The sequence below is a fragment of the Medicago truncatula genome, chromosome 2 (genome assembly GCF_003473485.1).
Source record: "Medicago truncatula cultivar Jemalong A17 chromosome 2, MtrunA17r5.0-ANR, whole genome shotgun sequence".
NCBI classification, from domain to species: Eukaryota; Viridiplantae; Streptophyta; class Magnoliopsida; order Fabales; family Fabaceae; genus Medicago; species Medicago truncatula.
This window is the reverse complement of record NC_053043.1, coordinates 45,836,056-45,851,168: the sequence shown is the minus strand read 5'-3', so window position 1 is coordinate 45,851,168 and position 15,113 is coordinate 45,836,056. Positions and strand designations below refer to the sequence as shown.

The window sequence follows — 15,113 nt, the reverse complement described above, 5'->3', positions numbered from 1 at the left end:
TGTGTCTGTCATATCATGTTTTTAGCGTTTGTTGGAAGTTACATTGTTTTGCATTCTTGCTAGCAAGTTTTTGTGTTTTAGTTGAGTTAAATGCATACATGACCTTGGCACCATGACAATTCATCTAAACTAAGACAATTTTATGGTCGTGTTATACTTTTACAAAATGTATCAAGTGATCTCTTGGGTATGGTTACTACAGACGTTTCGGTGAGGAAATGACACAAGGAATGCTGAAAATCATTGAAGCCAATCACATCTTCATGCGTGACGCACACTAGGAGCTTTGTGTTGCACAACTTGTAAGAAAATGAGAGTGTCTAATTAGGTCTTCATGCGCGATGTACGCATAACGTTTCTTTAAATTTTAGGGAACACGCATCTATAAATGGTTGCGACTTATTCTTTCTAAAATGACACTTTTGACGACCTGAAGCTGAGGAATACAATTGAAGGCTAGGAGCGGCCAAAAACACCCTAGAGACACAAATTCATAATCCGATGATCTTTTTTGCATGTATTACTCTTCTGTTTAGTTTTACTATGTGTAGTTAGTTTCCTATGTTAGGTCATGTAAATGACCTTCTCTGTCATCACTTAAATTATGTAATCTCCTGAATATCTTTAAATACAATTAAATTGTTTAGTTTTATCCAATTAACATTTGCTCTTAACGCCTTTTATTTGTTTATGAATGTTCAAAAATTGATCTAGATCTTGAATGACTTTCAACCCAAGCTTTTCATACTTGACCTAATATTAACTAATTTCTAGTAGAAGTCCTTACCAATTTTAACTAATTTCGGTTGCAATTTTTATTGATTTAAGTATTGATTACATTTTTTTTTTTATCAAATTTATGTTTTTGATTAAAATTAAAAGTGAGTATTATTGTGACAAGTTCTGACAGTCGTATAATATTGAAACCGATTACTGGCAAGTTTCTCACGCCAGAATCTTCCGTTGGATTTTGGTCTGCAAAAAGCACAGACAAAATTCTTCCCCGAAGTTGGCGCTCACGCTTCACTGAAATTTCTAATTCATTGGGACTATACAAATTCTCTTATCACCGATGACTGTCATATCACAGTCACCACCAGTTACTTTACTTTCTTCGTAGAACACTTTTGTTTAATTTACTTTACGTAATATTCATCACTAAATTCTGTACTATAGGAGTAAAATTTTCCATCTTATAAAAATCTGTCTGTTGATAGAAAAAAATAATAAAGAAGAAGTATGTAATGCTATGTAAGGACTTTTAGATGAGGATTAATGTTTAAAAATTGTTCAAAATTTTAACTATGATTAGTGTTGATTTTCATAAACGTTCATAATATTACTAGTATTTTTCATCAAGATTGTGAATAAAAAATTTAAAATTAATTTTTATGTACTTACTTTTTAGAACATGCATCCAATCAATCACACCAAAGTGACATATTTATAAGTTTGTTTTTAAAATATCTCCAAAATAATGTATAGTATGTGGTATGATTTGATTTAATGCATGTGTATAAAAATGTTTTACACAAGTTTTTTATAACATTGGTAATAAAAAACTCAACTACCTATATTTGATTTTGTTTGGTTATAGTCAAATAAATATTGTTTACGTAACTATATAGTACATCAACTTTAAGAACATGAAGGAATTTGGTCATCAAAATTTTGAACAATTTTTAAATATTGTTTTCCCATGGACCATATTAGACATTTTGTCACCTAACAAAGGCCTTATCTAATGGCTGGCAGAGCTGAATTTATCTTGGAAAAATCAACAGGAATATTTCAAAACTGAAAGTTCCTGAAATAGTGATTCTAACTGTTCAGACAAGAGAAAACTCAGAATCAGGTTGCATAAAACTATCCATGAAACGTCACTCTCATTTCTTCTATTGTCTCAAACAAGAAAACCATGCTTTAGGTAAAATAACTTTCATAAAATAGTGCACTCCAACTTCATTGATTTTGGTGGCAAACATACATATCTGGAATTTCATTAGTCTATTCACCAATATTACAACAAGACAGTCGTACAAAAAATGTGACATCTTAGAGGAACTAAAAAAAAAAAAGAAGGAAAAATAATACAAACAAACAAGGTAGAAAAGAGATTTAATCCAATTCCAAATGAAAATGAATCAAATCCCTATTAAACCAAAACTACTTAAGAGAATTGAAATTTAAATTAATCAAGACTCATATATTTTAGTCAAACATTAGGCGAAATTAAATTAACGACTTCTAAATTGTGTAATTTCCGCAAAGGCATTGTGATCGCAATTATGGTTGCATTAGCTACATTTGTCTGCATTTTACCACAATATCAAGAGCTGTAACGTAACCAAAATTGCAATTTAGAACCAAAATGTAGCTTTTGATTCTACATTAGGGGACTATGAAGAAGCCCTTGCCAAGGAGATGTGAAACCATTATTCCAACTTGGTCTTGCCGATTCAACTTCACCGATGTTTGATCCTCCATTCAGCTGCCATGGAAAACCACCAAAAACTTTACTCTCACTAATTTGTTCCCTTCCACTGCACATTTCTTGCTTCACATTGTTAATTTCTTGATCATAGGGAAACATCATCTCTTCACTAACCCCACAAGCATTGTTATTTGCATTGTTTCCACTATTTACTTCACCATTGTCCCCATTTCCATACACACCATACATATTCTGAACATTATTATTATAATGTAGTCCATTTCCAAGAAATAACCCACTTCTAATTGCATCCATAAATCCATGATTTATAGCTGAATGGTTGTTCATGCCTGAATTTCCTAGATTTGAAACATCATGATCATCATAACCCATTTGTCCACATGATTGTTTTTGAAGCCTAGCTAATGCCAATGCAAAATCATTGGAATTATGATCATAAGATGAATGAGGGAGGTTATTAAAGGGATTGAGATTTGGTGCGAATGTTTGGTCTTGAACCCTCTTTGAAGATGATGATGATGATGGTGATGATCTTTTGTTTTTTCTGCATCCACCTCCAACAGGAACATTCCTTAATGTTCCACCTTTGGTCCAATACCTTCTGCAAGATTTGCAGAAATATCTTGGCTGAGTAAGACTGTAGTTGTTGTAATAACAGAATTTGGTGTTGGTTGAGTTGCATCTTGGACAATTCAAAGCTTGTTCTGGTTGAGGTTTTGGCTTCCTTTCTTGCTCTTCTTTTGAGCAACCTAACATGTTTTCCATTGATGATTGGCTTGACATTTGCTGCATCACAAAAAAAAATTCCATGAGTACAAATCAAATGAAACTAAGTTCAATTATTGACCAAAATTATACACATAAAAAATTCCGATTTTAGTACTTTAATTTTAACATTTAGCAACGGAATTGGAGACAAATTTTAATTTTTTGGATCTCTGATTAGTGACTATTGAGTTGAATCCAAGTTATAATAGGTGATATATGCAATATCCATATACAAATACATTACTCATACAACGAAAGTTAGAGAGTTAATGTTGTAAATTAAGTAATACAATGAATTACTCATTAAGAAATAGAAAGAAAAACGACCGAATAAACCACTCTTGAAAACATGTACTACTAGCACTTTTTTTTAAGGTATATACTAGTGCTTAGGTCATGTGAATTTTGCAATTTATGTATTTTGTTGGCAGTAGAGTAATTAAACGGTATAAAATATGAAGATAGGAAAGTTAATTAACTTGCCCTAACTTCAAATTCCCAGCTAGAAGAGATAGACAGGACATGAATAAAATATACATTTACATATATTAAGAAAACATGAACAAAAGTGCTTTAATTTCTAATTTGTTGCATAAACTTTGTAGAAAGTATATAAAAAATCAGTATATTTTTGGTGTAAAGATGGATCATTAAAATTTTCTTAATACTTAAAACTACTCAAACACAAAATCAAGAAACCCTCAAACATATATTAGCAATATTCAACCATGAAGAATATGATGTTGAAATTTAAATGAAGCTAGCTAGGCATGCATAATGATGCATCCTAATGAGTAGTCCTACCTGAGGTTGTCCACAAGAAGGATCCATATTCGAAACGATAAGATCAGTGAAGCAGTTAGAACTTTGTTTTGTGTGTGCTTCTTGGAGTGAAAAAAGAAGAAAAGGGAAAGTAAGAGAAACAAAGAAGCAATGTAATCAAGAGAGAGTGAAAAATCCAAAATGAGGTTGGTAATGGAAGCAAAGGTGCTGTATAGGTAAGGTATATATAATAGGCAATCCCAATCCCAATCCCAAGAGAGAGAGAGAGAGAGAGAGAGAGAGAGAGAATGATGGTATTTTTGTCGTACAAAGACTAAGGTTGGCTTACACAAAGAGATAACGTTACTAATTAAATTAAATAATGGAAAATACACAAATGAATCTGTTGTGAACAACGGTTTCATACGAAGCAAACTACTACATATTGAAAGAAAAACCTATGCTTTGCTTTGCTTTGATATGTTGTCTGTATACTCCAGTGGGTCAGTCAGTGGATGTGGATGCAACTGTTAGTGGGTATGGGACCTACCTTCGCTGGACTAAGCCAGCTAGGTCCCCACACATCCACCACTCAATGCCTCACCCTAATATTTTTTTAGATAGAGCCTCACTTCAATTTTCATTCATGTTCTTTAACTTGTTTTCTAGGTATAAATTACCATGATCCTTTATTCATACATTCATTCATCTTAGAATTTGGATAAATGCCACAAACCTGGATTCTCCTCTATATATAATTCATACAGTTACACATTGCAATAGATCTAAGTCCTAGATTTTAAATCTGGTAATTCAGATTTCAAATACGAGTCAGTATAACGATCTCAATCATTAATTTGAGATTAGACGATTCAAATCAGTTACAACATCTTACTGTAGCAGTGAAAAATCCATTTCCTTTGTGTCAGATGATTTCTCGCGATAAATAGAAACGCAACGTTAAACAGTTAAGAAAAAAAAGGACATGTTTGATTTATTTTTTTTATTATTTAAAATACCAAACTTGAATTTATATCGTTCAATTGAGATCGAAAAACTTTCGTATAAGACTAAGATTGCGTGACCGCAGGGGTTCTTATAAACCGCAGGGAATTCGGGTCACCGATTTTCTCAACCCCAAACATATTAATAATTAATATACCTCGTGAAATGCATTTTTCATGCACATTTTTGTTACATGATCCATCTATTTACATTTTTTAGAGAAACATTTCATCTCTTTAAGATTGGTATATTTAAACTTATCAATTAAGATAAACATTTTTCAGAAGATGTATAGTATGAGAATGACTATCTTATATGAGTATGGTGAGAATAATCATCAACCATTTAATTAAAAGCTAATGGTTGAGATTTAAATGCTCAATTAAAACATTATTTTATTCTATCAATTCTCATAAACACATTACACCCTCCATCTTCTCCAACCTACCATCATCAGGTCGTTCCTTCTCTGTGTGTTCCACACTTGCAATTCATATTCACCACTTCGCTGAAATTAGTGTTATATTTTATCTACTTTTGTAATGGACTTTTAGATCTCAATTTCAATCGGTTCAAGCATGTCTATTCCACTGCCATGAAATTGAAACTATTGAGAAGTGTGGCATTTCATTTCCAAATCCAATTTACTAAATTGATATGTATTTGAATTTGGTAAAAAAAATATTGATTTAGCTTTTCGATCACTGTTTTTGGTTTATTGTAAATTGTAAATTGAATTTGGTGAACCACCAACGACTATTTTTTCTTTATTCTTCTTCTTCTTCATTATCTTCAACATCACCGTCATCGATTTTCATAAAAAAAACTAAAAATTCATCAACAACAACCATCATCATCTCATCACTATATCATGTCACCATGTGGCACATTCATTATATTTGTTGTGTCATTTTTTCATGTCACTCCACTAAAAAATTTGAGCAAGTGCTAGAATTAATTTCAGTATACCTAAAAAATAAATGTTACAAAAATGAAAACAATTCTTTCCTAAAAATTAAAATTAGTTAATTTTAAATAAAAACAAATTAAATATGGATATGGTATCATAACATGATTGATAAATCAAGGTTCAAATCCTTACTCAGGTAAATGTTTGTATTGAACTCATCAATCGTGACACAATTGTACCTATAATGAGATAACCTTAAGTGGCGCAAACTAATGAAAGATTTTAAAAATAAAGTTAGTTGCATTTTTTTTTTATACAAATTGCATATTTCAAAAGGATAAAAGTAAAGCAAGTTATGTTTCGCTTATTTTATAAGTTCAACAACATATTTGATCTAAATTCTCATGATAAGTTCATTCCACTTGATTTATTGTTTTTCGAAGCTTGCCAATCATAAAACATCGAAAAAAAATTATAAAAAATTATTACTTGAGACTCGAAAACATTCGATAACATTTCTCTTATAAATAAGAGAAATGATATTTGTACAACCAATTTCTAACAACTTTTGGACAACTTTCTCTCTCATACTTACGTTACATTCTTATTATCTCTCTACATTTTTCTCTCTATTGATTTTAACCAATTAAAATAAAGAAAAACAAAGTTATCATAAAAATTATTTAGAAAAGGTGTACAAATATCACTACTCTATAAATAACTCACTTAATTGAAATTTAAACATTAATTTATGATGTTGTAAGAGTTGAATTCTTTCAACTAAATCCATTCGTTGGTCATATATAATTCAATTTTCTAATACCATATTGTATTAAAAACTAAATTAAACAGCCTAATATAATATTCTTAGACAAGAAGAAAAACAAAGATTTGGTCTAAGAAGGGGGTAAGAATATTAATGTTTAATTATGGATAGGCATGATGAGGGGTGGGGTCCAAGTAATGAGAAATTAATTAATGTTGTGATAGTCGTTTGTTGAATGTCTGGGTGATGTGGATTGGTAATGATGGTTGGTGACAGGGAAGGGGACACCTATGACTATCAAAGAACAGAATCTTAAATCTTAATCTTGGTCCTCTTCATATCTTTCATCTATTTGTTGCATTCATTTACATATTCACACACACACTATACTACTTGTAATGGTAACCCTATTTACCTCTTTTTATTGCTTTGGTTTATTACATGAAACACGTTGTGCCTTATATGCATATACATGTATAATTATTCATTTATACACCTCACCAATTAACCATCCATCACTCACTCAATTCATTGTTCATTATCAATCAATTTTGCTTTACTTAGGTTGGGTTTCTTGGTCCTTCAATTTGGGTGCTGGTGGTCCCTTTATACCCCAAAACTGATCATGATCAATAATAATCTGCATACAGTACTCATCAGTGACTTGTCTTAACTTCCACTTTATTCAATCGAACTCTTAGGCTTTTTTTTTCATTCAAATTCATCCAACAGACATAATTTTTCACTGTAGTCAGTTCACACCAAAACCAATGTCTCATTTTTTGAAAAACAATAGTAGTAATATTAATAAGTAGGGAAATGTTAAGAAGTACACTAAAGACATTTGTTAAGAAGATTAAAATGGAAATTAAACAAGTACCCTTGGTGCACTTGTTAACATAACCTTAATAAATATTATACAATAATTCAAAATATTCTTTTAAAATAGCTAAGCTAAGGGGTATACATACATATGAACCTGACCTACTCTAGTTAAAAAAATGAAAACCACACATAAATTAATAGATCACATATTGCTTTATCTGCTACTACCCCAGGTGCTTCCAGTGCCTTGTGGAATTTAGATTCAGTACATCCTGATCGTAAATAATCGAAGGTTCGATCTAAGATCAAACGATCTATATTTTAATGCAGTTTTTATTTTTAAATATAAAATACGAATTTTAAAATTTGAACCAGCTAATTTGGATGGAGTGTTCAGATCCATCCTATTGCAACTTGCATCTATTAATTAAGTATGAGCAATATTGATATCAGAACAATAAAGTAATACTAAAAATTATCTTTTTGAGAGAAATAAAGTAACAATTATCTAAATAAATATGATTAACAAATTGAGACATATTTGATTGATCCACATTGATTAGATGAATTTTTTTAAAATAATTAATTGATTAGATGATAAATTCCTCAAAGTACATGACGCTTGATTTGTCGTTTAGCTGTTAGAAAAAAGCACTATCTCTCGTTTTTCTATAAACGATTTTTGTATCTGAAGACTAATTGTTTAATCAAAAACCTAGAGGAAAGTTAAGAGCCATCATTTCATTTTATAATTTTTTAAGCCTAATTTTAATCTCTTTTTTAGTCTTGATTACAAAGAATATAGATGAACATGCAATCCACCCAAACTATGTTCCCTGACCTAACAAATCTTAGCTATGATTTTGTTCAAATCCCGTAAATTGGATTAAAAATATGGACAAACATAAACTGCATGTGATCATAGATAGTCAGCAATTCAACTAAATTAGAAATCATAGGGTCTTTTATAGGTTTTGTTTGTTTTAACCCTCAGAAAAAGATAAAGTAACCTATTGATTAGATTTAAGGACACTATACCTTTCAAATTTTTCCTAAATTAGGTGTTATAACTCCACTGATATTATCGTGGCAGGAATCTTGGAATGGGAGGCGGGAAAAACTATGTTGGCAAAAGTAGTGGTTTAATTTTCATGCTTAATGCTTAATTTTACTATTTTTTTGAGTATTGTGGCAAACAATGATTGGTCCAACTATTGATATCATTTGGATTGGATCCTATGAAAAATTATCCTTTGCTTGAGTTGCACCTAGGTTGTTTTTGTGCATGTTTGAATTGTAAGTGAATTTAATAGAATCAAAATGTACAACCATTGTTGAATTTACTAAAGATTTTGATGAAAGCTACACTAACTTCAACAAAATTACTAATATCACTGTAATTTTACCAAAATCATTCAAACATGCATTGAGTCTTATTAATATAGTAAGTGTTTGAAAATGCATGGATGGATGATGTGATTTAATTACTAATTTAAACAAAATGTTGAACAATAGAACAAATTATGCTGTGACTTGTGGGGCATGTACAAGGGTATATTGTGGGTGTGGGGTAACACATGTTTGGTTGACTGGTCAAATTAATCAGAACAGTCAAAGGAAACATAGACAAACAAAAAGTAAAAACCTATCACCATATGAACATCCCAAGACACAACAACATCCACGGTAGTATTTGTTGTTTGTTTGTATTGGCATTTCTGTTAAGAAAAGAGAATGTCATTCCCACTTCTTACTTCCACATAATCTTTGTCCCTATGTTATAGTATGTCTCTAATAATTTTAGTTACTTCCAATGCAATGACACTTTTTTTGATAAAAATTCCATGACACTTTTTCTAACTAACATTACATGATGTTAAGTTAACTAACACAAACAAATTTCAACATTTGTATTATGTGAGTGTGAACGGTGAATTAGAATAGTGTATGATATGTTTGAAACAAAATTGCGGGATGAGGAAAAACTGAAAAAGACAGTGGCAACTAGGTGAAGCATGCTTATGAAGAAATATTTTATTTTTATTTTATTTTATCTAACAACCACTACATGTTTATATATTCTCTTTGAAATTGAAATAGATTAATTAATACTACTAGAATAATTAATTAAGAAGTTGGATTAAGAATAGTTTGGATTTGGAGGCATAAGATCGAGGAGATTTAGTTGGTCGGAGAGAGGTGGGCCCAAGAAGATGACGCCAGATGTTTGTTTTGAACACATGGCATTGTGATTGCGGCTAAAATAAGAATATTGCCTTTTACGAGGAAAAAAGAACCATGACTAGAATGTACTGTACTCTATTCATTTCATAATAATTTTGTACTACTATTATTAACTAATGGTTGATGGCTCAAAGTGTAGGAATTGAACATCTTATAATCCTTGGTTGAACGTTACAATTCAAAATCTTGTGTTAGAAAACGTGAAAATAATGAAGTTTAAATTTGTAGTGTTGTCTAAAACGTAAGTTGATGGGTATTTCACTATGTAAGTAAACATATGTGTAGACAAATAGTCGGAGTTTCATTTATAGTTTTTTATATAGAGAACTTTTGTTTGAGAGAGAAGCCAATGTGATTAACAAAGTAATTAATTAATTTTAGTTAAGTATGAGTTATTTAAGAGAATAATAGCAAAAATAATAGAATAAGCAGTATATATGGCAACATATATACCAAGAAACAATTCACAATTTTCTGTAAAAAAAAAAATCACATTTTTTAAACAAAATTTCGCATCCCCTAAAAATATATCTTGGAGTCTAGTCTCGCATAGATAGTTCAATTAGTAGCTAAAAAAAATATTAGATATATGTTTGGTATAATAATGGATATGTCAAACCGGATTTCTTAAAAACTACATTTTGTAACTTCCAACAAATCATAATAATGAATAGTCGTAAGTCTGTGCATCCACTATAATATCAAATATAATTACGTTAAAAACGTTTGAAACATGTTCATATAAGTTTAACTCAGTTGGTAGGAACATTGTATAATATATATAGGCGAGTTCGAATCTCAGACACCCCACTTCTCCACATTTAATATCTGTGAGCTCCAGCCACTATATACTACTTGAAAATGAAAAAAAAAATGTTGGAGTATAAAAATCAAGTATTCAATCTTAAAAATTTCTCAAAAAAGATTATCCAATTTTAAAAACTAACATTACTAGGTAACAATGATCTACAAATAAAAAGAATAAAAATAAATTGGAGCTCTATTATATATGCCTCTAGGCTCTAGCTATCCTTGGGGGCCTATTGATTCGGTGGGACCCCAACTTCTCCTCCCTTCTCAAGCAAGGTATCTTGTCATATTCATATTGTATAATATTGTCCAATTTGTATATCCCATAGGTAATCACACTAACTCAGCACTACCCTACTCAAATTCACGAATGAATGTTATAGATAATTTGAATCCAATGAGCACGTAAAAAAAATGAATTGGATGACCACTCGATTCGATCGGTGGACCCCAAACCTCTTCTCCCTTCTCAAGCAAAGAATATTGTCATGTGTTTAATATGTGTGTGGAAGTCAAAAACGACGGATCTAAGTCGTCGTCTTATTCTCTCCTTATTATCTCTTATTTTAGGAGTTGAGTCTATCTCTCTATTTTATAGAGATGAAATGAAGAAAGAATAACAAAAGAGAGAAACCATCAAGAGAGCCATAGACACATATTGTAGATGTTTTAGGGTGTGTTTGGATTGAAGGTTTGAGAGGGGAAGGAAAGGGATGATTTACTTTTCGTTTTTAAATTACGGACTATATACATGTTTTTCTAAAATAAATTAAGTATGATTGAAGTATTATATGATCGTTTATCATGTTAATATGTTAACTTTTTATAAAACATTTCATAATGTTCGTAATTTAAAAATGAAAAGTAAACCCTCCCCTCCTAAACCTTCCATCTAAACACACTCTTAGAGAAAAGATCAAGAAAGAGATATAAAATAAAGAAAGAAAGAAAATCTAAAGGGACAACATCAAGAGATAGATAGACATGAAGTGTAAAAAGAGGCACAAAGAGAGAATGACCGAAAGGAGATGATCCAATTTAAAAAAACCAAAATTTAATTGAAAGATATTATATACGTACTTGCATTTGTATATTAATCTACAATAACTTCATATAGTATTAAGATGTGTTAAAATTAATGTTAACTATATAACATAGTCTTGACGACTTATAAAAAGAGTATAGATTAAAGTGTCAAAATTTTATAAATAACGACAATAAGATAGAAACTATTAATCTAATATTTGGTCAAAAATAAAAACCTTCGATCTAACATGGATTTTGACATAACTTTTTGACCGTATTATGGTTATATTGGGGAACTCTAATCAAAAGAGGTTTAGTTACATATGGTTACCGACATCATTACAAAACAATAAAAAAAACATATTTTAAAGAGAACAAGACGAGAAGAAAATCCTTTGCCTTGAAGCTCGGACGTTTTACTCTTGCCTTGTACCGCTAGCTTTCTGAATGAATAAAAGTGTGTGAAAGAGTCTCTATTTATAGTGCATCATTACTTAGGCTTTGTTTGGCTGGCCAAAGAAAGTTTAAGGAAAGAATGTGAGAGGAAAGATTGTAAAAAGAAAGATTGAGAGTGGAAAGTGAGAGGATTGTTTTAGTGATTTGGTATGAGAGATAGTAGAATGAAAGAAAGATAAAAGTTCATAAAAAAATGAGTAATAATAGAAATGTGTGTTTTTAAAAGGACAGAAATATCCTTATACACAAATTTAATGTGATAAAAAGAATAGAAAAAAATAGACACTATAATTTAATTTATAAAATAAATCGTGTAAATAAATAAAAAAATAAAAATAAAAGCTGGGTTGCATTTCATTACTTTTGCGTTGGTGATAGCAATAATAGCTAGAAGATGAATAGTATATATAGCACAACAAAGTAGCATAGCCTTTCACGATAGGTTAAATTGAGATTTTCAAATTAAGACAAGGGTACATTTGTACTTTCAAACAGTTTTGATGCTTTCCTCAAACTTTCTTCTCAATCTGGTGAGGAAAGTTTTTTCCTGTGGGACCCAACAAAAAGTAATCCGTCCTTCCACTTTCTGAGATATTTGAATGCGATCTTGGTTTGTGAGCTTTCTTTCCTACCATAATCAATCCTCAAACTTTCTTTGGAACCAAACACACCCTTACACTATGTTTGGTTTCAGAGAAACTATAAGAAAAGAAAGAGGAAGGAGAGAAAGATTGAAGAATATTCTATTTTCCATTGTTTGGTTTGCCAACAATAAGGTAAGGAAAGAAAGTTTTATGATGGGACGCACATCTAAAAACTTTCCCACCTTGAATGCACGGAAAGGTTGGGGAGAATACCAAATTCCATGAAATGACAATACAACCCTTGCTTTTGAGGCATATTTCCTTTTGTTTTATCAAATGTGTGCACCTTTTAACGTCTTGTGTAAAATGAATAAAAAATGTTTATTTTTCTACTTTTTTTTCGTTCTTTTTTTTTCTAATAAAAAGAATTCATTCTTTCCTATATATTATATATAAGGAGGACGACAACTTCAATTTTTTTGGTTCCTCTTAATTTGTCCTTGCTTACATCATTCATATATATTATATGTAAGGGTATTTATGACATTCAATAAAAAACACATCATTCTTTCCTTTCACTTTCTTTTCACTATTACTCATACCAAACAACCAAAAAATCATCTTACTTTCCTCTCTCATTCCACTCGCTTTCATTCCTTAAACATTATTTCCTTTTACTTTCTTTCCTTTTTGCATCCAAACAAAGCCTTAGGGTTTAATAGATGAAAACTCGGCTTTTTCCTCCGATTCAACATGAAAAACAAGCAAAATCAACATTTTGCCAGGAGTCGAGCGCATGGGCACATGAGGCAGTAGCCTGGATGCAAATTTTGCAATGTTCGTCCTTTTTTTTAGCGTTCTTCCGTCTTGAAATGCCTTGGAACTTGGGATGAATTTTCCCCAACTCTTATTGTCTTCAAAATTCTTCTAAGAAATATTAGTCTTCATCTTCATATCCCTTGATCCTTCATGTGATGTCTTGTTTTGCTGATTTATATGATTTCTCACTAAAAATACTCAAAACACCTGCAGAGTTGCATGATTTAGGATAAAAGTGAATTACAACGACTTGAATAAAAACTATAGAAAATGTTCCTTAAACCACAAACAACTCATCTAAATGACCCCTTATTTGTCTTCAATTATAAAGAAAATAACTAAAAACATAGCCTAAAATATTATATGATGCTCCGCCATCACAACCCCAAACTTAAAATGTTATTTGTCCTCAAGCAACAAAATAGCAAGAAGTTATAATTTATATGAATTTAAGAATTGAAACATACATTTTCGGATATGGTGCTCAGATTCTTACTCTTCCCACTTAGAGAAGATACTTTTAATTTCAACAACTTATTACAATTTCAAGATACATGTATGTACCTCCTAAAGCCAGTGAGCTGGTCAAGGTATTTGCCACACTCAAGTCATCGTGTGATTGTACATTACTATGAGATTGATGCAATTTTGTACGACCATTCAAGGTCCATTCTACCACACTCACATAGAGGTCTTTTCAAAATTATAACGTGACTTAAGTTCAGGTGAGATATATTTAGGAAAGTAAGCGCACAAACAATTTTGGAGTTAGTTCTTAAGGATTTCTTTATCTGAAACACTCTTTTTAAACCTTTAGCTTTGTGTCACAGCTAATATGATGTGGTACTAGCATTTGTTTCAACAAGAAAAATGGGTAAATGAAGGTATTAGCAATATGATGACGTACTTTAGCTTTGATAAAATAGTTTAAATGAAGGAGTAAATTTAGAAAGAAAAAATTCAGTCCAAAATGATATATTTTCTTTATATATTACTAGCGTTTAGACGGACATTTCGTGCCCGTGTATCAAATATTTTATTGCGTTAATGCTTGTAAATTAGGGTTAATTACGTTTTTAGTCCTTATATTTTGCGTCAGTTTGAAGAATAGTCTTTATATTTCATTAAATATTTTTAAAATCCTCACATTTTATCTCCGTTATCGAAATTAGTCTATGTTGTTAATTCTCTAACGGAATGTTAATGTGACAGTTAATGGATCCCAATTATTTTAGGGTTAAATATGTTCTTAGTCTATGTATTTTGCGTGACTTTGAATAATAATCTTTATTATTTTAGGGATTTTAAAAACATTTATTAAAATGCAAAGATTATTTTTATAAAAATATTTTATTAACGGTCATATAATAAATAAATGTGTATAAAAGAAAAATCTTTTTTATAAGAAAAGGGGTGTTTGGTGAATGGTGATAATTATCACGTCAACAAAGATAATGGAGGACACCCCCGAGGCTCCAATCAAGAAATCACACGTCATGGTTCAAGTTTGGTAAAGAATAATGATGACTTGACTAAATATATAATGCATAATACTCATCATCATGAGAACAAAACGGTATTAGTTGCTACAGTATGAGTATCGTTATTCATTATTGCTAGGTTGCTATCATAATTTCGGGAAATACTTGCGTGTTATAGTTTTTTGATGTCGATATAAGTTCA

At 30.7% G+C, this 15,113-nt stretch overlaps 1 protein-coding gene across 1 annotated transcript; it reads right to left on the bottom strand.

The window, feature by feature from the left end:
• Positions 1-1,937: 1,937 nt before the first annotated feature.
• LOC11416064 (dof zinc finger protein DOF2.1) lies at positions 1,938-4,274 on the bottom strand. The gene is made up of 2 exons (XM_003597102.4): positions 4,028-4,274; positions 1,938-3,241 (listed from the first exon to the last, which is right to left on the bottom strand). Exons 1-2 carry the CDS (start codon positions 4,052-4,054, stop codon positions 2,387-2,389), a joined length of 882 nt encoding a protein of 293 aa, XP_003597150.1. The 5' UTR covers positions 4,055-4,274; the 3' UTR covers positions 1,938-2,386.
• Between the last annotated feature and the right edge of the window lie 10,839 nt (positions 4,275-15,113).